Source organism: Canis lupus, chromosome 23, assembly GCF_048164855.1.
Source record: "Canis lupus baileyi chromosome 23, mCanLup2.hap1, whole genome shotgun sequence".
NCBI lineage: Eukaryota > Metazoa > Chordata > Mammalia > Carnivora > Canidae > Canis > Canis lupus.
This window is the reverse complement of record NC_132860.1, coordinates 29,137,987-29,158,897: the sequence shown is the minus strand read 5'-3', so window position 1 is coordinate 29,158,897 and position 20,911 is coordinate 29,137,987. Positions and strand designations below refer to the sequence as shown.

Genomic DNA, 20,911 nt, shown 5'->3' with positions numbered 1-20,911 from the left:
AAACTAGATCCTCAAAATATTACTGTTAAGTCCCTGAACTTTCAAGAAAGAAGAGGCCAGGCTTAGGAAAAGCCAAAGGAAATAAGGAAAGAGCCCGCTGATAGCTGCTAGTTTTATGACTTATACTGACATTTATCAGAGTTCAGACTGGTAAGGCTCTTATATGATGTTCCAAATTTGGGGAACCAATAGATGTGTCATATATCACAGGATATGCCTGGGTGGCTCAAAGGTTGAGCGTCTGCCTTTGGCTCATGGTGTGATCCTGGAGTCCTGGGATCAAGTCCCAGGCTTCTTGCATGGGCTTCTTGCATGGAGCTTGCTTCTCCCTCTGCCTATGTCTCTGCCTCTCTCTGTGTCTCTCATGAATAAATAAATAAAATCTTTAAAAACAAAACAAAATAATGAGTTGTTTAAAAAAAAAAAACGGTGTGTCTTATCAAACTGTGAGCAACTCAGTTGTTTCATAGGAAATCTGGGTGGCCACATTATCTAGGACAGTGGGGTTCTCAAACTTTTTGTTCTCAAGATCTCTATACTTCTTAAAATTTCTGAGGACGTTAGAGAGCTTTTTAAAATATGGATCATTTATACCAATGTTTAGAAATTACAGTTGAGAAAACTTTTACATGTTTAATTATTTAAAAATAACAATAGAGGGGTGCCTGGGTGGCTCAGTCAGTTAAGTGTCTGCCCTCAGCTCAGGTCATGATCCCAGAGTCCTGGGATCAAGCCCCACATCAGGCTCCATGCTCAGTAGGGAGTCTGTTTCCCCCTCTTCCTCTAGCCCTACCCGCCTCCCAACTCGTGCTTGCTCTCTCACTCCTTTTCTTTCAAATAAATAAAATCTTTAAAATAAAATAAAATCTATTACTTGTTAATATAAATAATATTTTAAATGAAAAACAAGTGTATTTTCTAAAAAAGAAATTTAGATGAGTGACATTGTTTTACATTTTTCCAAGTGTCTTTTGCAATATTTACCATAACAGAAGACAGCTAGATGCTTATATATTCTTCTGCATTTATTTTGTAACCATATGTTGTTTCCTAAGAAAATCCAGCTTCATACTGATAATACAGTTGGAAAAGAAAGGAGTATTTTAATAGCCTTTTTGGATAATTATGGATATTCTTCTCTGATACTACCCCAAACTCAACAAGTAATTACTTGTTTTTTGTTTTTTTTTTAAGATTTTATTTTTAAGTGATCTCTACGCCCAATGTGGGGCTTGAACTCACATTCCTGAGATCAAGAGTAGCACGCTCTCCTGACTGAAGCAGCCAGACACTCCTCAACAAGTAGTAGTTTCTTAAATGCTAGTTATCAATGTAGAATCTGAAACCACACCAATATACTTTTCACATCCATTACATTAAAATCTTTTTTTTTTCCCACTTTAAAGAGGTCTTTACCTGGTACATGATTTTATAGCATATATACTGGTCACCCGGAAAATAATGGCTAACTAGTTACACAGATTTTAAATGTTGACATATTCATTATACAATATTTAAAAATCACATTTATTAAATACCACTACCAATCTCATCAAAAACATCCTTGAGGAATGGAAAGTTGTCAATCTCTCATGGTGGCAAATGTAAAATTTCCAAAATACTAGTTTTCATTTAAAATCTTAAATTTTGTCATCAGTTGATTTCCTTTGAGGGGCTTACTTCATTTTTCAGATTTTTCAGAGTATTTTCTAAATATCTCAGTCTGAATAGTTTGTTGACTTAGTCATTCAAGTAAAGATGGTGCTCCATGAAAAATTAGGTAGTTTAGTTAGCAATTCAATTGCACAAGTGCTTTTCTTTGAAACTTTCCATTATACTTCAGTATGCAGCAGAAGTGCTTTATTGTCTATGTCCCTTTCCATCACACAGAATACTGAAAAGATACGTACTCACGGTCAATAATTTTACTACTTCATCAATGGCATTCTTAAATGAAACTGGCTTTTTTTTTTTTTTAACTAAGTTTGTAGAAAGTGTTCCCTTTTCTTATTTTAGGTCAACATGTTCACTTATGTTCTGTATCCTATTTCCTTTCCCATTTTCAAAGACTTTACTCCAAGTATCCCTTCTCTATCTTTTTGATCTTTTTTATTTGATAATTTTTCTTTTTCATTTGATCGCTCTCATCAGCATATAAACATGGCCTGATATTTCCCATCTTAAAAAACAAACTCCATGTTCCCACAAAGTAAACAAACAAACAAAACCCAACAAAAGACCTTCCCTTAACCTCAGTATTTTCCAGTTATGAATCCATTTATCTATCTCACTTCACAAAAAAAAACCTCAAAAGAGTGTCTACAATCAATGTCATTTCACTTCTTATTCACTCTTCAACACACCTACTGATCTACTGAAACTGCTTATCAATGACTTCCATGTTCCCAAGTCTACTGGATACTTCATCTTACAGTAGGATTTGACATAGTTATCAACTATGGGCTCCTCCCAGAAATTTACTTCTTTAGTTTCCCAATTACTACTTTTTCCTGGTTTCCCTCTACCTGACTGGTCATTCCTCTCAGTCTTTGCTAGTTCATCCTTCTCTACCCAACTTCTAAATGTGATTTCCCAGAACTAAATTCCATTTTATGTTTCTGTTTGTATTTGTCTCTCTCTTTTCAGCTCTGCATTCTCTCCCTGGTTGATATCATCCAGTTCCATGGATTTAAATATCATTTTTATATTGATGACTCCCAAACTTGTATCTCCACTACTGACCTCTCTACCCTGAGTTGCAGATCCAAATACCTTGTTGCCTATTTGATGACTCTATTTGGATTTCTAAAAGGTAACTCAAACTTAATAGTTCTAAAGCAGAACTTTTGGTTTCCCTACTCCTCTCTTCTAGACCCTTCCCTATTTCAATAAATGGCATTTTCACCTATCTAGTTGTTCATACACAAAGCCTAGGAGTCACTCTTGGTTAGTCCCTTTCCCTTAATTCTCATAGTAAATCCATTAGTTCATCTTCCATAAATATAATCTGTTATTTTTTGTTAATATATAATTGACATGAAATATTGTATTAGTTTCACGTATACAACAAAATGATTCAGTAGATACATATGCTGCAAAATGATTGTCACAATTAGTCTAGTCATCCAACACCATACAATTACTATTTTTTCCCTTAGGGTGAGACCTTTCTTAGGGTAAGAATTTAAGTTACATGGATAGTCTCTGACTTAAAATGATTTGACTTATGATTTTTTCAATGGTGTGGGTTATGGATGGTTGAAAGTGATGTACATTCACTAGAAACATATTTCGAAGTCTGAATTTTGATCTTTTCCCAGGCTGATGATATGTGGTATGATCCTCTCTCATGATGCTGGGCAGCAGCAGAGAGCTATAGCTGTGTCAGTCATGTGATCACAATGGTAAATAACTGATACTTTTATAACCATTTTGTCCCCATAAAACCATTCTGTCACTTTCAGTACAGTACTCAATAAGTTACATGAGATATTCAATACTTTATTACAAAATGGGTTTTGTAATGATTTGCCTAACTGTAGGCTAATTATAAGTGTTCTGACCATGTTTAAGGTAGACTAGGCAAAGCTATGCCATGCAGTAGGTTTTTGTATTAAATACATTTTTTGACATGGTATTTTCAACTTACAAAGGGTTTAATCAGGATGTAAGCCTATCACATATCAAAAGAAGATCTGTACTTTCTTAGCAATTTTTAAAAAAGATTTTATTTATTTGAGAGAGAGGGAGAGAGGTAGCAAGAGCGAGCAAGAGCAGGGAGAAGAGGGAGAAGCAGACTCCCCACTGAGCAGGGAGCCTGATGCGCCTTGATGCTGGGACCTTGAAATCATGACCTGAGCCGAAGGCAGATGCTTAACTGAGTCGCTCAGGTGCCTCTCTTAGTAACTTTAAATATACGATACAGTATTATTAACTATAGTTACTATACTGTACGTTATATCCCCAGGACTTATTTATTTTATAATGGGAAGTTACACCGTTTGACCATTTTCAGCCATTTTACCCACTCCTTAACCCACCACCTGTGGCAACCACCAAATATTCTCTGTACCTGAGTTGGATTTTTGTTTTAAGATTCCACATATAAATGAGATCATTTGGCATTTGTCTCTCTCTATGTGACTTGTTTCACTTAGCATAATGCCCTCAAGATCCATCCATTTGCTGCAAATGGCAGGATTTCTTTTATTATGGCTAAATAGTTTTCCAGGGAGTGTGTGTGTATGTGTATATACATACATACCACACTTTCTTTATCCTTTCATTCACTGATGGACATTTAGGGTTGTTTTCCTATCTTAGCCATTGTAAATAATGCTACAATGAACATGTGCTTGAAGATATCTTTTAGAGTTAGTGTTTTCACTATTAGCATTACCCACAAGAGGAATTACTAGATCATATCATAGTTTTATTTTGAATTTTTTGAGGAACCTCTACATGGTTTTCTGTTCTGGCTGTACCAATTTACATTCCTACCAACACTGCACAAGTGTTTCCTTTATTCCATATCCTTGCCATCACTTGCTAGTTCTTGTCTTTTTTATAATACTGAGGTGATATCTCATTGTATTAATTTGCATTTGCATGAGGATTAGTGATGTTTAGCGCCATCTATCATATATTTTAAATCTGTTCAATTCTCTGCATCTCTATCCTACTATTCTAGTCTAAACTACCATCAACCCTCATCAGGTCTTTTGAAATAGCCCTCTCAGTGGTATCTTACTTCTGTTTTAATTCATGAGAACAGATAGAACAATCTTGGAAAAAATAAATCATACTACTTTCCCCCCTTAAGTTATTTTGCAGGGAACATAAAAGGAAGCCAAATTAAATTATGGCTTCCCTTTGTATTTAGAATAAAATTCAAACTCTATAATCTTGCAGGCCTTACACGAAATGCTCCCTGGCTACCTCTCTCCTTACTTAACTATATTCCTATCACATCAGCCATCTACCTTTATTTAAACACAACAAGCACTTTCCTAGGTCAGGGCTTCTGCACTAACTGTTCCCATGACCTTAACTTACTATTTTCCAGCTCTTTGCATGCTGGTTCATTGTCATCTCCAAATCTTAGCTCAGTTTCACTTCCTGAGGCTTACTTGACAGTGTTATCTAATGTAGGTCCCTCTCCAGTTACTTCCCATTATGTTCCCTAACTGATTTCTGTTACAGCACTTATCACAATCTAAGATTATTTTGTTTACTGTCTGTCTTTCTATTAGCCGATAAGTTTAATGAGACAAGTTCCTTTCTTTTTTAAAAAATAGCTTGTGATGTAACTCATCTACAATATAATTCACCCGTTGAAATGTATAATTCAATGGTTTTTAATATATTAATTTTTTAAAATTATGGTAAAATATATTGCAGAAAATGTGTCATTTTGGCCATTTTTAAACCACTGTTAAGTGTATTATTCAGTATAATTTAAGTGTATAATTCATTTTTAAGTGTATAAAAAGACATTATCATTACATTCACAATGTTGTGTAACCATCAACACTATCTTCTTCCAAAATTTTTCATCACCCCAAAAATAAACTGTGCCCATTAAGTAAGAACTCTCCCATTTTTCCCTTTCCCAGCTCCCAGGAACCTCTAACCTACTTTCTGTCTCTACGCATTTGCCTAGTCCAGATAATTTGTATAAGTGGAAGCACAGAACCATACAATATTTGTGTTTTTGTACCTGTCTTATTTATGAGGCAGGGATCTCGTGAGGCAGTAATCTTATCCATTGCTCTCAGCTAAGACCTAATTCAGCATATATAGTGCACAGTAGATGCACAACAAAAAACTTGTTGAATCAATTCATCAATTTTAAATAAGTCACAATTTTTCTGGATCTCAGTTTCTTAACTGTGTATCACTATTCATTCATTCATTAAACATTTTTTGAGACTTTACAGTATTTCAAGCATTGTCCTTACTCTTCAAAATATCATAATGTGCAAAATAGCTGTCTCTGCTCATGAATATTCAGTTCCTTTTCTGTCTGGGAATGTCATCTTCTTTGATTCTGTGTACTTTTAGGATGGAAACACAGCAGATCACTGAACAATGCAGGGGTTAGGGATGCCAACTGCCCAAATGGTGAAAACTGCATCTAACTTTTGGCTCCCCAAAACCTAACCACTAACTGCCTACTGTTGACTGGAAGGCTTACAGTAACATAACCAGGTGATTAACACATATTCTGTATATGTCTTATATGCTGTATGCTTAATCTTATAATATTCTAGAGAAAAGACAATGTTATTAGGTAAATCATAAGAAAGAGAAAATACATTTGTAGTACTGTCCTTAGCAAAAAAAAAATCCATATATAAGTGGGCCCTCATGGTTCAAATCCATGTTGTTTTAAGGGTCAACTGCATATAGAACAATGAAGCAAATGGAAGTAAAGGCATCTCTGCCACACCTGTCAGAGAATGTGATCCTAACTGGAGTGACAATATGTCAAAAGCCATATTGCCTTCAAATTCATTTCACATTAGCTGCACTTTTCATTTGGTGATTAATGAGGGTCACATGGATATATATGTTTCAAACTGTAAAACTCTCCATAAATGTAAAAGTATTGTAATTTTTGATTTACTACTTTTTATGCCCTAGGAACTAAAAGCAAACTACTGTGCTATATACAAATTTTACCGTAATGTACTTATAAACTTATTATTGTGGCAGAACCTGTTTTTTCAAGTCAGTGTTCATTACACTGTGCCTGAATTTTGTCAGGCCTGTTCCTATAGTGTTACATGTTGATCAACAAAGAAAGCTATTTCCAGACAAAGGGGCTGACACATGAAAAATATTACTAAATGGGACTAAAAACAAGGCATTTTGCTATATTCACTTTCAATATCCAGCATAGCACACACACACATACCTTTAGACTGCAATGACAGGAATAGGGCAAGCAGGCCTTACCAACCCTCTCAGCTCTTCAAACAACACTTGAGGATTTCTACTTGAAGGCCTGTCTTTCTAAGCTAGTGCTTTCAAAACAGGCTGGACTGATCCCAAATACTGAAGTAACAAATATTACTAAATTCTGTCATTTCCTCTACCAAAAAAGTGATTTTACTACTACTTCTGGTTGTGATGAAAGGTCCTATTGACTATTCAAATCCTCAACCAAGTTATGGATGCAGTATATAATGACTTCACTCCTTTTTCTCTGGCACTTTAACACATGCCAATGCTTTCATCCACCTCCACTAACCTGGCTTATAAATTACTGAGGTGGGGCAATTTTAATAGTATGATTTGTCCACATCTCTAGAGATGGGGTATAAATGAGACTGGCTGAGAAGACAAACTCTCCTTTGACAGTATGTATTAGGTATGTAATGTAAAGAAAAACAAATTTGCAGAGAATTGGGAAATTTTTTACTGATATAATATGTGGTTGGGGCCATACTAATTAATGGTTTTTTGATAAAGTTAAGGCCAAAGACAAAATGAAACATTCTCCAAGAATAGTAAAAGATGGAACACACAGAGTTGAAAAAAAAAAAAAAGGTTAAAGGTCACAAATTTGCTAAAAGTTTCTTTCTAAATTGTCAGAAGGGGCTTCGTGAATGCACTCTGAAAACTAAGAAAATCTGCTTATAAAAAGTTTATTGTCCTCTCCTTTTAAAACTGCCATGCAGAGATGAAAAAAAATCAGAAAGCAAGATGCTTGCTCTCTCTGGATTTAAAGGAATTAACTTACCAATCTTAAAACCACATCCAAATGACACATCAATGTAGTCTCTCAAATTTTCAAAGACTATTAAGTTGTAGAGGATACAAAATAACCAGAAACAATCTATTTTTTAAACAGATGAATAAAACTAGGTCAGCATACTTGTGGCCTTGGTTCAGTTGACAAAAATAAAGTCAGAGGCTTCTTGGGAAGTGCTCCAATGTGAGGACCAAACAGGTACTGAGCTAAAAGTCTGAGGTGCAGGGTTGACTTTCCCAAATTTTCAACTGTACACAGTCAGCCTCTATCTTTGTCTTGTTTTCAAAGCAAGCTGGGCTATTCTTAGCACCTCTTTACACCATCCTCTGGCATTCCTATTGGGCTCACAGAAGAAAGAATGTGTGTATGTGTGCATGTGTACATACATGTGTGCATGTAGTGTGTATCTGCAGCTGGGATTTACCAGGAAATCCAGACACTATGGTTCTAGCTTTAATCAGGAGTAGGTTTCACCTGGAATCTTCCAACAGACTTTGGACCTTAAGTTGACTTTGGACCTTAAGTTAGGTACTTGAGAGCAAGAAACAGAAAATACAGCAAGGAGAGACAAACCTCTGCATTCAGATCAGAACTTAGTTCTACCAACCTTCCCAACAATCTGCCCCCCAGACTCTAGACTCAGGTGCCGTTTTTGACACGGTTGGGTTGATTTCGCCTATAATGCACTCTTAGGCCACTTCTGACCAGTTCTAAGCATTGCCTTTTCCATTGTATGACAACTATAATCAGTGGCGTAAGACAGTCTTGAAATTAAAGTCCTATTTCTTTCCTTTTCTTTTTTTTTTTTAAAGCAGCGTCCAACATATGGCTTGAACTCATGACCCTGAGATCAAGAGTAACAGGCTCCACCAACTGAGCCAGTCAGGTGCCCCTGATGTCCTATTTCTTAGATTAAGGTACTTTTCTGCCAAAAATGGAGGGAGGGAAAGCATCAGGTGTGGGAAGAATGGCACATGGAAAGATGAGTCACAGGCCAGAGACAGTGAGCAAGCCTGACTGCCTGGAGTAAAGAATATGGGCTGGAATGGCACTAATAATAAAGCAGTATGACTGCGAGGGCAACAAGTATGAGCTTATAAAGCAAATGATTAACTGAGGACTGCAGACTAGAAATTTGATCCAATTATCAGAAAAGGATAAGAATCTAAAAAAAAAAATCAAATTAAAAGAACATTAAACTGGTATCTGATGAGGAAATGCAAGGCAAAGATGATACCATATAGAATAGCAACTCTAGATCTATCAGGAAAGAAAAGGGGGAACTATTCAATGAGTCTTTAGCTAGGAGACAGCCTTTTAAAAACAAAAACATCACACACCTTGTTGCTTCTATTAAAAGAAAAGGTCTGAGGATAGAGCTGATAATGTCTTTAAACAACAGCCAAACTGTGGATACTCATCCATGTGATATTCCAATCAGATATGTCCAAATAAAAACAAAGCACTGAAGCTGATCTTCCTTTAGAACTAGAAAACTTATGGAATGTATACCTCTTGAAGTAGAATCAAGTATGCTAAAGAAATGCTGCCTATTTCTTTCAGGAAAGTGCAAACTCAAGCATCTGTTAGTCTTTCTACAGCATATGGAAAGGCTTTATTCATATGAGATAATACTAACTGGCTAGATGTTGAGAGAGCCACAAAAACCCCAGATGGTTGGAAGGGCCACGTGGTTGGTCTTTTTTTTTTTTTTTTGGTTCCTGCATAATAAGGTGAAGAGACCATTAAGGACTTGCCAAAGGCACTAAAATTTTACTTCATGAACAACTCCCAATGCAAAATGAGTCTCTAAAAGTGGTCTAAGAGAAGAAAGCTGTGTGGGAAGTTACAGAGGAAAGAAGTTATAAATACACACATTCAAGTATAGTCTATTAGCAGGGAAAATCTCAGTAAAGAGCGGCTGAGTTTAGTAGGATTTCAGTGTGTACTCACTGCTTCTCAGTAGTATTTATGATGGCATAAAATAAGACTGTGGCCAAAAAAGAACTCTGCATTATCACTATAACTGGTTAAATAAAACAATCAGTTGTAGTACTTATTTATAAAAAAAGAAAGTTAGCAATCCAAGGAAGCAAGCTGTATGTGAGGTAGAAAAGGAGTGAAGTCACTTACCTGTGCTATGTTTTTGTTCAGAAGATAGACACCATAATCAAACTGTAACTTCTCCCCTCCTTTTGGATATAATGGAAACCTAAAAAAAACAAAAAACAAAAAACAAAACAAAAACCAACAACAACAAAAAAACCGGTAGGATCAGAAGTTTTCCAAAGCTTGAATAAAACAAGAATAAAACCACCTCTAAGTTGTTGACAAAGATACAAGAAGTTCCTTGAATACAGCATAAGCATCTGAGGCCTTGAATTAAATCATCACTTGGTTAGATTTGGACTAAATCACTTGGTTATAGTCACTGCAACCTATTGCCTTAATATCTTCATAATTAGCCAAATCAGAAAATGGTTGCTTTGTTTCAAGAAAAACTGCAGGGTGCCCGCATGGCTCAGTCAGTTCAGCATCTGACTCTCAGTTTTGGCTTAGGTCATGATCTCAGGGTCATGGGACTAAGCCCTGCAAGGGGCTCCATGCTTAGTGGGGAATCTGCTAGGAATTCTTTCCCTTTCCCTCTGTCCTTCCCCACCAACACATACATGCTCTCTTTCTCTCTCAAATAAATAAGTAACTTTCAAAAAATTGAGTAGGTCATGCAACAAGGGACTAATTAATATATAAAGGAGTGACCCAGTAACCCCAAGTAGTTAGGCCACTATGTTTTATATTTACTTACTATAAATTTACCACCCTAAAATTAAGATCCTAGAAGTTTTTACCTCTAATATGCTGGGCCTGACATCTCAAATGCTACTAAATAGAAAAGATTAAAGGAAAAAAATCAGACTTGAAAGCAACGTATAAGATTTCTGTTTCTTTTAAGGTGGCCAGTCAAATCAACAGTACTAATATGAGTGAAAATTCATCCAAAATTCATTCACATCTGCAGGGGTGGTTATTTCAATGTTACTTCTCCAAGGCAATGTCATGCCATAGAAATCTCATAAGACTTTCCATTTTAACTTGACTCACTGAATTAACAAAAGCATGAGATTTGTGGACCCTTATCAAGGTAATGAGTTATTTTGGAGATTGTTTCCCTCTCTGCCTTTGTCCTAGCTCTGTAACTTAAGAAGAAAAGGTTATATTCCACTCATATTGTCCTGATTCTCAAGACTAAGCATACATTTCTATCCTTTGAAATAAACATACAAACCCAGGTCAGATTGATCACAACTTATTAGATAGGATTGAGATGAAAAATACACCTTCCTTAGTTTTGCAATATATGACTATTCTCAAAAAATAAAATAATTCTATTGAAATAAATGGAAAGTGACAATTAGTGTATATTGTTCATTTCAAATGCCCAAAGAAAAGACACATTTCATAAAGTTTCGTGTGTACTGTTTTCCAGGAAAAAGAAAATAAACGGAATTAAAAACATTTAAACTCTTAAAAGTTGTTGGTTACATATAGTTTCTGAAAGATAAATTTGTTGTGCTACTAAATTATATGCACATTTCCCAGGCACTTATTTCCCAATGGGAAATAAGCAAGATTATTAACTATCTTTATTCTCTGCTAAGGGAACACCAAATGCTTCATACACCCGTCAAGAAGATACAGTTTCGTATTTAATGGAAGCAGCAAAAAATAAACTAGGACCTGTGGTGTGGCCCTAAATCGAGATACATAAAAATAACAGTAAATTCAGGATAAGCAAAGTGCAACACTAGGCTTTCCCTGGGTATTTGGGAATCAGCCAAATTTGTATGAGGTAGCTAGCAAAGGAACTATGTAATTGTAAAGACATAACAACAGAGGGGCCCTCTGGAAGAAATATGGTCGAGTCCTAAAGCTCTGTACTGTGTAGTTGTTATTCTACAAACCATTACACGTAGACTATCTGCACAGCTCTCCAATCCATATATATCTCCACTTTCAAGTTATCAATACAGAAACTGCTTCAAATGTTAGACAAGTACATTGAAAGCCAAGTCTCTAAATTCCTGGAAAATGGATCTCACAACATTGACTTTATTACTTCATTAGGACTTCTTTATAGAAAAAGTTTCAAGGTATATACATAACATTAAAACAAATCTGAAGAGTGATTAAAAACAAGGGTTCAAATAGGGCAATTTTAAGACAGATCAAACATCAGGAGAGTTCATATCTTATATTGCTTTCAATTTCTTAAGGGGCCACTTCAAGTTGAACAATATAACAGCTTATAACTATTGTACATTTATCTCACTTTACAAAAGTACATGGATTTATAGATCTATAAAGCAGTCTAGAAAAGTGAAATCCATTTTAAAGGGTAAAACCTATTACTATTAGGACATAAGATACAAATCAAAGGCATCTTAATTCAATATAGATAGAAAATCACATTAGCAAACTATAAAAGGTTTAGATAAGAATGTGGTCATTTAAGTACAACTAGAAAAATGTCCTTAACTCCACAAATAGGATTCATTAAAGGCAAGTATTATATCAAATAATTGGAAGGAGAACTATATATTTCCTGTTATAAAAGTCTTACAGAAAAGGCAATTAAAACGATTGATAGTAAATTCATTTCAAATTAAATTTCCAAATTATCTGAAAAGTTCACAAACTCTACATTGGTACATATCAATGAATATAAAAGGAATAAATAGATTATATTTGAGGATGATTTGGAACTCTTGAGTACACAGTAATTTTAGTATGAAAAAAGAATTATGGCATGACTACTACAAAGTGATTGTGATCCAGGCTATGTTAACAGAAACAGAGCACATCATCAGGAAATGTGCTACTGGCAAATACTTTGCAGTGGATTAGACTATACTGAGAGATCTATGTTTAGTTCTGGAGTTAATTTTTTTTTATAAGCATATGGATAAACAAATGGAAATTTTCTTATAGGTTTGGTCATCTCATTTGACTAAAAAAACCATGCAGCGAAGTAGAGTGGTCCAATGTCCTTGTTTAAAAAAACCTGACTTTCCTTGTTTAGTGGAAGAGACATGATCTGAGTATTAGGTCTTCAATTATAAATTCAAAATTCTTTCTATCACCTCTGAGTGCTTTAGAGAAGCAGCATAACTAGGTCACTAGAAGAAAAGGAGTTACAATCCTAAGAGAAATGGTTGAAGGAACCAGAGTTGTATAGTCTGGAGCACAGAAATCTAAGAGAAAACAAATGAAGGACTTCCAGAGAGAAAGAGAAAAAAAATTGTTTTTGTTCTCATGGTTTCAAACAGAGAGAACCAAAGTTAATGGTAAAAGTTACAGGAAAATTGATATCACCCCAGAGTTAGTCAAAATCCAAACAATCCTGGGTAGAGGCAGCCAATCAGAAACAAATTGGGGCAACAAATAATGGACATACATTCAGGGGGCTTAACAGGCTAAATGGTGGTCCCCATATCCAAATTCTGTGAATGTGATCTTATTTGGAAAAAGGGCTGCAATTAAGCTGAGGATCTGAAGAAGAGATTGTCCTCAATGATCGGGGTGGGGGGCTTATATCCAATACATGTCTGTATAAGGGACGCACAGAGGAAAAGGTCATGTGAAGGTGGAGGGAGAAATTAGTTACAAAGCCACAAGCCAAGGAATCCTGAAGCCACTAGAGGCTGAAAAGGCAAGGAAAGATTTTCCCTGAGAGCCTCTGAAGGGAGTGTGATTCTGCTGACACCTTAATTTTGGAATTCAGGCCTCTGTAACTATGAGAGAATAACCTTCTGCTGTTTGAAGCCACCAAGTCTGTGCTAATTTGTTATAGCATCCCTAGAAACTGACACGTGTGTGTGTGTGTGGGGGGGGGGGGAATCAAACACTGAATGACTCATTAGACTATGTACCTCTTTCATCTCCAAGAGTCTAATACTGAACATGCAAAACTAAATATACTGAATATAACTTCATCTTTCCTTCAGGAACCAAGAAAATAATTGAAGACTATAATGCCAAAGAGTCATGATAAGCAACAGCCAAGGCTACAAAGTAGGTCTACTGAGATACCAGTAAATGGAATGATAAAAAAAGAGATTCATATGTATGGTCTCAACATAGAAATATTTTAAGGTAAAAGTTTATATGTGTGTGTATGTACAATTACTTTATATGGGTGTGTATGTGTGTATACATGAAGAATGTATCTCACTCAATTTGGAAAAAAATTATAAAAGAAAGTGGTTTTGAATCATTCTTACTTTAAAAAAATATCATTATTGATATGGAGTCCAAGATGGTGAAGGAGTAGGAGACCTTAGTTTTGTCTGGTCCCAGAAGCTCACCTAGATAGCTATCAAATCATCTGACACCTGCAAACTCAACTGGAGATCTAAGAAAATAGCTGCAACTCTACAAATAGAAAAGCGACCACGTTCTGCAGGGTAGGAGGTGTGGAGAAGTGAATCCAAGGTGATATATGGGACAGTAAACCATGCAGAAGGGGGGCTCTGCCAGCTGGCACCAGAAAATGATATAGCAGTGGAGGACAAAATCAGAACTTTCAGAAGTCTGTTCGTGAGGGATATTCCTGCCTGAAAGGTGCTCAGGAGGTGAAGCAGGGGTGGAATCCTAGGTCATCTCAGATCCTTGGGGTCACAGGAAGAGCCTGAGTGCGGCAGAGTTCCCAGGCATGGGAGTGGGGAAACCTGCTGCAATCAGTGAGTCCAGAAGTGGGCTTTTAGCTCAGCGTTGCCATAAACCATGAACCGACGCACAGTCAGTGCTACTGCTCTCTGAGCAGGGATACAGCAAGTGGCAGAACCTGTGAGATCCCCCATTTCTCTCCTGGGAGGAACAGTGTGGGTACCAGCCACAGGAGTCTACAGGGTTTGGTGACTTGAAACGGGATTGCATGCCTGAGACAGAAACACTCCACCTGGAGTGCAGATGGAGACGAGGGAGACAGGAGTGACTGACGTTTCCCTGAGGGCACACTGAGGAGTGAGACCCTGAGCCTGAGGCTGGAGATTGGGAGGCTGCCATTTTCACTCTCATCTTCTAAAACTGCATGAAAGGCTTCAGGAAATAAAAGCCACATAGAGCAATCCTGGGCAGATTACTTAATCTGGCCCTCTGGCAAAGAGCAATACAATTCCACCCCCAGCAAAGACAGCCAAGAATCAGCACAACATCCCCTCCCTTAGAAGATCCAGCCAGGATCAAGTTTACTGATCATTAAGAACTACAATAAATAAATAAATAAATAAATAAATAAATAAATAAATAAATAAATAAATAAATTTAAAAAAAAGAAAAAAGAACTACAAAAATTATAGCAGAGAATTTCTCTAATCCGGGGAAGGAAAACAGACATGTAAATCCAGGAGGCACAGAGAATCCCCTTTCAAATCAATAAAAATAGGTCAACACTCTATAATAGTAAAACTCGCAAATCTCAGAGACAAAGAGAAAATCCTGAAAGCAGCTCATGACAAGAGATCTGTAAACTACAAGGGTAGAAACATTAGACTGGCAGCAGACCTATCCACAGAGGCCTGGCAGACCAGAAAGGACCTGGCATGATATATTTAGGGTGCTAAATGACAAAATTATGCAGCCAGCAATACTTTAACCAGGAAGAATATCTTTCAAAATAGGAAAGATAAAAAACTTCTAGGACAAACAAACTAAAATACCCAAGGAAATAAAACACCCAAAGAAATAAAATCATGAAAGAAAGAAGAGAGATTATAAATAACACTGAAGAAATTCAATTATAAGAACATATTATGAGCAACTATATGTCAACAAATCAGGCAATCTGGAAGAAACAGATGCATTCCTAGAGATGTATAAACTACGTAAAACTGAAACAGGAAGAAATAGAAAACCCAAACAGATCCATAATCAGCAAGGAAAATGAAGCAGTCATCAAAAACCTCCCAACAAATTAAAGACCAGGGCCGGATGCCTTCCCAGGGGAATTCTACCAAACATTTAAAGAATAAAATACCTATCCTTCTGAAGTTGTTTCAAAAAACAGAAATAGAAAGAAAACTTCCAAACTCTTTGTATGAGGCCAGCATTACCCTGATCCCAAAACCAAAGACCCCATCAAAAAGGAGAATTACAGATCAATATCCCTGATGAACATGGATGCCAATTCTCACCAAAATACTAGTCATTAGGATCCATCAGTACATTAAAAGGATTATTCACCACAGCCAAGTGGGATTTATTCCTGGGCTGCAAGAGTGGTTCAATATCTTCAAATCAGTCAATGTGATACACTACATTAATAAAAGGACAAGAACCATATGATCCTCTCAATAGATGCAGAAAAAGCATTTGACAAAGTCCGTATCCTTTCTTGATAAAAACTCTTCGCAGTTTTATAGGGATAGAGGTAACATACCTCAATATTATAAAAGCCACATACAAAAAGCCCACAGAAAATATCATTCTTGGGACGCCTGGGTGGCTTAGCAGTTGAACATCTGCCTTTGGCTCAGGGCATGATCCTGGAGTCCTGGGATTGAGTCCCACATCAGGCTTCCTGCATGGAGCCTGCTTCTTCATCTGCCTATGTCTCTGCCTCTCTCTGTGTCGCTCAGGAATAAATAAATAAAATCTTAAAAAAAAAAGAAAGAAAATATCATTCTTAATGGGGAAAAACTGAGAACTTTTCTCCTAAGGAGAGGAATATGGCAGAGACATCTAGTATCACTACTTCTGTTCAACATAGTACTGGAAGTCCTAGCCTCAACAATCAGACAACAAAAAGAAATAAAAGGCATATGAATCAACAAAGAAGAAGTCAAACTCTCACTCTTTTTGCAGATGACATCATTCTGTATATGGAAAACCCAAAGAACTCCCTCAGAATTGCTAGAACTCACATAGGAATTCAGCAAATGGCAGGATATAAAATCAATGCACAGAAATCAGTGGCATTTCTATACATTAACAGATGAGACAGAAGAAAGAGAAATTAAGGAGTCGATCCCATTTACAATTGCACCCCAAACCATAAGATACCTAGGAATAAACCTAACCAAAGAGGCAAAGGATCTATACTCAGAAAACAATAGAATGCTCATGAAAGAAATTGAGGAAGACACAAAGAATTGGAAAAATGTTCCATGCTCATGGATTGGAAGTACAAATATTGCTAAAATGTCTATGCTACCTGGAACAATCTATACATTCAATGCAATCCCTATTAAAATACCAACAACTTATTTCACAGAGTTGGAACAAATAATCCTAAAATTTGTATCGAACAACAAAAGACCCAGAATAGCCAAAGGAATGTTGAAAAAAGAAAACCAGAACTGGTGGCATCACAATTTCAGACTTCAAGCTTTACTTCAAAAGGTGTAATCACCAAGACAGTATGGTACTGACACAAAAACAGACAGATAGATCAATGGAACAGAATACAGAACAGAGGAATGAACCCTCAACTCTATGGCCAACTTATCTTTGACAAAGCAGGAAAGAATATCCATTGGAAAATGACAATCTCTTGAGCAAATGGTGTTGGGAATATTGGACAGCAACATGCAGAAGAATGAAACTGAACCACTTTCTTACACCATACCCAAAAATAGACTCAAAATGGATGAGAGACCTAAATATGAGACAGAAATTCATCAAAATCTTAGAGAACACAGGCAGCAACTTTTGTGACCTCAGCCACAGCAACTTCTCACTAGACACATCTCCAAAAGCAAGGGAAACAAAGGCAAAAATGAACTATTGGGACTTCATCAATATAAAAAGCTTTTGCACAGCAAAGGAAACAGTTGACAAAACCAAAAGACAACTGACAGAATGGGAGAAGATATTTGCAAATGACCTATTAGACAAAGGGCTAGTATCCAAAATCTATAAAGAACTTATCAAACTCAACACCCAAAGAACAAATAATCCAATCAAGAAATGGGCAGAAGACATAAAGAGACATTTCTCCAAAGAAGACATACAAATGGCCAATAGACATATGAAAAAAATGCTCCACATCACTCGCCATCAGGGAAGTACAAATCAAAACCACAATGAGATACCACCTAACACCAGTTAGAATGGCTAAAATTAATAAGTCAGGTAACGACAGATGTTGGAGAAAATGCAGAGAAAGGGGAACCCTTGTACACTGTGGGTGGGAATACAAGCTGGTGCAGCCACTCTGGAAAAATAGTATGGAGGTTCCTCAAAAGGTTGAAAATAGAGCCAGCCTATGACTCAGCAATCACACCCCTGGGGATTTACCCCAAAGATACAAATGTAGTGATCCAAAGGGGCATCTAGACCTCAATGTTTATAGCAGCAAGGTCCACAAGAGCCAAACTATGGAAAAAGCCCAGATGTCCACTGACAGATGAAGGATAAAGAAAAAGTGGTACACACACACGCGCACACACACACACACACACACACACAGTGGAATACTACTCAGTCATCAAAAAATGAAACTTGCCATTTGAAAGGATGTGACTGGAACTACAGGGTATTATGTTAAGTGAAATAAGTCAGAGAAAGACAATTATCATATGATCTTACTCATATGTGGTATTTAAGAATACGAAACAGAGGATCATAGGAGAAGAGGGGGAAAAATAAAACAAATCGAAATCAGAGAGGGAGACAAACCGTAAGAGACCTTTAATCATATAAAACAAACTGAAGGTTGTTGGGGGTAGTGGATAGGGTAAGTGGGTGATGGACATTAAGGAGGGCACATGATATAATGAGCACTGGGTATTATATAAGACTGATAAATCACTGACTTCTGTCTCTGAAACCAATAATACAGCATATGTTAATTAATTGAATTTAAGTAAAATAAACTTTTTAAAAAGATACAATTATAAGCATGACCCTCTCTTCCCCAACCTAGACATTTTTATAAGAGACTCCAAATTGGTGATGGTTTCTTGCCTTCACCTTCAGTGCCCCACATCAAGGTCTGGTTCTTTAATGGTTAAACTGGGGTAAGTATACAGGTATAGTGAATTCAAATTTTTAAAAAAGACTTATGTATTTATTTTAGAGAGAAAGAAAGAGAGCACAAGCAGGTGGGGCAGAGGGAGAGGGAGAAAGAATCTCAAGCAGATTGTGTGCTGAGTGCAGAGCCTGACAATGGCTCAATCTCAAAGCCCTGAGATTATGACCTGAGCTGAAAATAAGAGTCAGGGGCTTAACTGACTGAGCCACCCAGATGCTCCCAATTCAAATTTTTTATTGCACATATTAAGATCACTTCTGCTCAATTATTTGTAGCAAATGTGATAATACATACTCAATATATTTTGAGGTTATGACTTTACTTCAAACTAACATACCTTCTCCCATTTAGATTAGTTTTCTACCACCACTTTTATCAGTTACTCAGGCTTAAACAACATTCAATTTTCACTCACCTTCTTTGCCTTTTATATATGCAATGATTCACCAAGTCAACAAGCCATTTTTCCAGTGAAACACTCTTATCTCTCTATTCCACTGCCACTTTGGAAAATTCTTTGTTGTTGTGTGCATTGTAGGATGTTTTAGCAGCATTCCTGTCTATTCACTAGAAGCCAATATTATTCTTTATCCTTTTAAGTACACGTTTTTTTATCATGTTGCTTTTCAGCCCGGCTTCCTACTCACATATTGTCTTCAATTTCCACTCCTCTGCCCAGCTTTCCAGGCCTAAGTGATCTGACCTGTCTGCCTGATTTATGTGCAGCCTATTATGCTCAAGTGGTCTCCTCACAGTCTCATGAACACATCAAGCTCATCGCTTTCTGCCTTTACTCACTTCCTAGAAATGCTCTTCTCCCTTTCCCTCCACCTGGCAGAGAAAAAGAGACTATTTTACTTTTTCATGACTAAAGAAACCCTCATTTTTCTATCAAGTTGTGTAATATCACTAAAGCGTTATCTCTGCTGCTGCATGTTGATGATAATGTAGTGACACCATATGGCAGACCACAGGTATACATACTGGGTGGCAAAGGGATGTAGTAGAGCAAGGTAAAAGGGAAAGGAAATAAAGGCAGCAAGGTAAAGGGTCATGCAGCGTCTTATAAGTCAAAATAAGGAGTCTGGCTTTTACTCTGAATGAGGGGAAGCTCAGGAGTGTTGTGAGGACAAACTGCAGGGGAGCAAGAAAGGAAACATTGAAAGGCTTGTGCAAATATCCAGGCAAGAGAAGAGGGTGGTTTAAACTAGGACAGTAGCTGTGGAAGTGATCAGAAGTGGCTGAATTCTCCTATTCTGAAGACAGAGCCAATATAATGGTTGGCAGATCTTATATGAGGTATGAGAGGCAGGGGAGTCAAGGAGAACTTCAAAGTTGTTGGCCTAAGCAACTGACAGTAGGAGGTTGTCATCTTAATGTTGATAAAAGAACAGATGGCATTAAAACAGACAGCTAGGGGCTGGAGTGAGGCTGGAGTGAGGAATGGAGTGAGGGCTCAGTGCTAGAAGATTCAACTGGAGAGGTTGGCTGGGGCCAGACAGGGTGGGGTCCTGTAAACCATAAGACATCATGATTGTATCCTTAAGGACCATGGGAGGATAACCAAAGACTTTTTAAAGTGTGGGAGTGAAGGGTTGGGGTTCTGCTTTGTAAAGAGCACTCTGGTTACCATGTAATAAATAAATGGGTAGGAGGTTGCTATTATGATCTAGATCAGAATGGTGATGGTTTTGATTAGGATTCCAGTAGTGGAAAGAAATATATGTGAGTAGATTTGTGCTATAATTGGTGGGTGGAATCTGTGACAGATTGGTTGTAAAGGTGAAGAGAGAGGAGTCAAAGGTGAACATTTGGTGTCTCAATTAGGTAAATAGGTAGATGGTGGTGTCTATGAAATGAGACAGGGAACACTGGAGGAGGAACAAGTGTATATATATTAAATATGTATACAAAATATGTGTCATACAAAATTTTAAATATAAAGTTAGAAGAGATAATTTGGGGTGAAAATATTAAGGAATTATAAAAATTGAGATAGGTACTGAAGCCATAGATATGAATGAGATGGCCTAGAGAAATTACAGAGAAGACAGCTATTTCAAAACATTGAGAATATCAAGAAGAGATGGGGAAAATGAAGAGCAACCAGAAAAGGACTG

At 36.8% G+C, this 20,911-nt stretch overlaps 1 protein-coding gene across 6 annotated transcripts in view; it reads right to left on the bottom strand.

The window, feature by feature from the left end:
• The window catches only part of UVRAG (UV radiation resistance associated), a 312,994-nt gene that overhangs the window by 69,048 nt on the left and 223,035 nt on the right, over positions 1-20,911 (bottom strand). For 5 of the 6 annotated variants that reach the window (XR_012015697.1, XR_012015696.1, XM_072794671.1 and 2 more), the window contains exon 13: positions 9,893-9,971. The exons of the other annotated variant lie outside the window; for it this stretch is intronic. Coding sequence is in view for 3 of the 5 variants with exons in the window: in XM_072794671.1 (XP_072650772.1) it covers positions 9,893-9,971 (79 nt within the window). In the remaining 2 variants the exon portion in view is untranslated. The remainder of the gene's footprint in view (positions 1-9,892; positions 9,972-20,911) is intronic. 6 annotated transcript variants of the gene reach the window in all.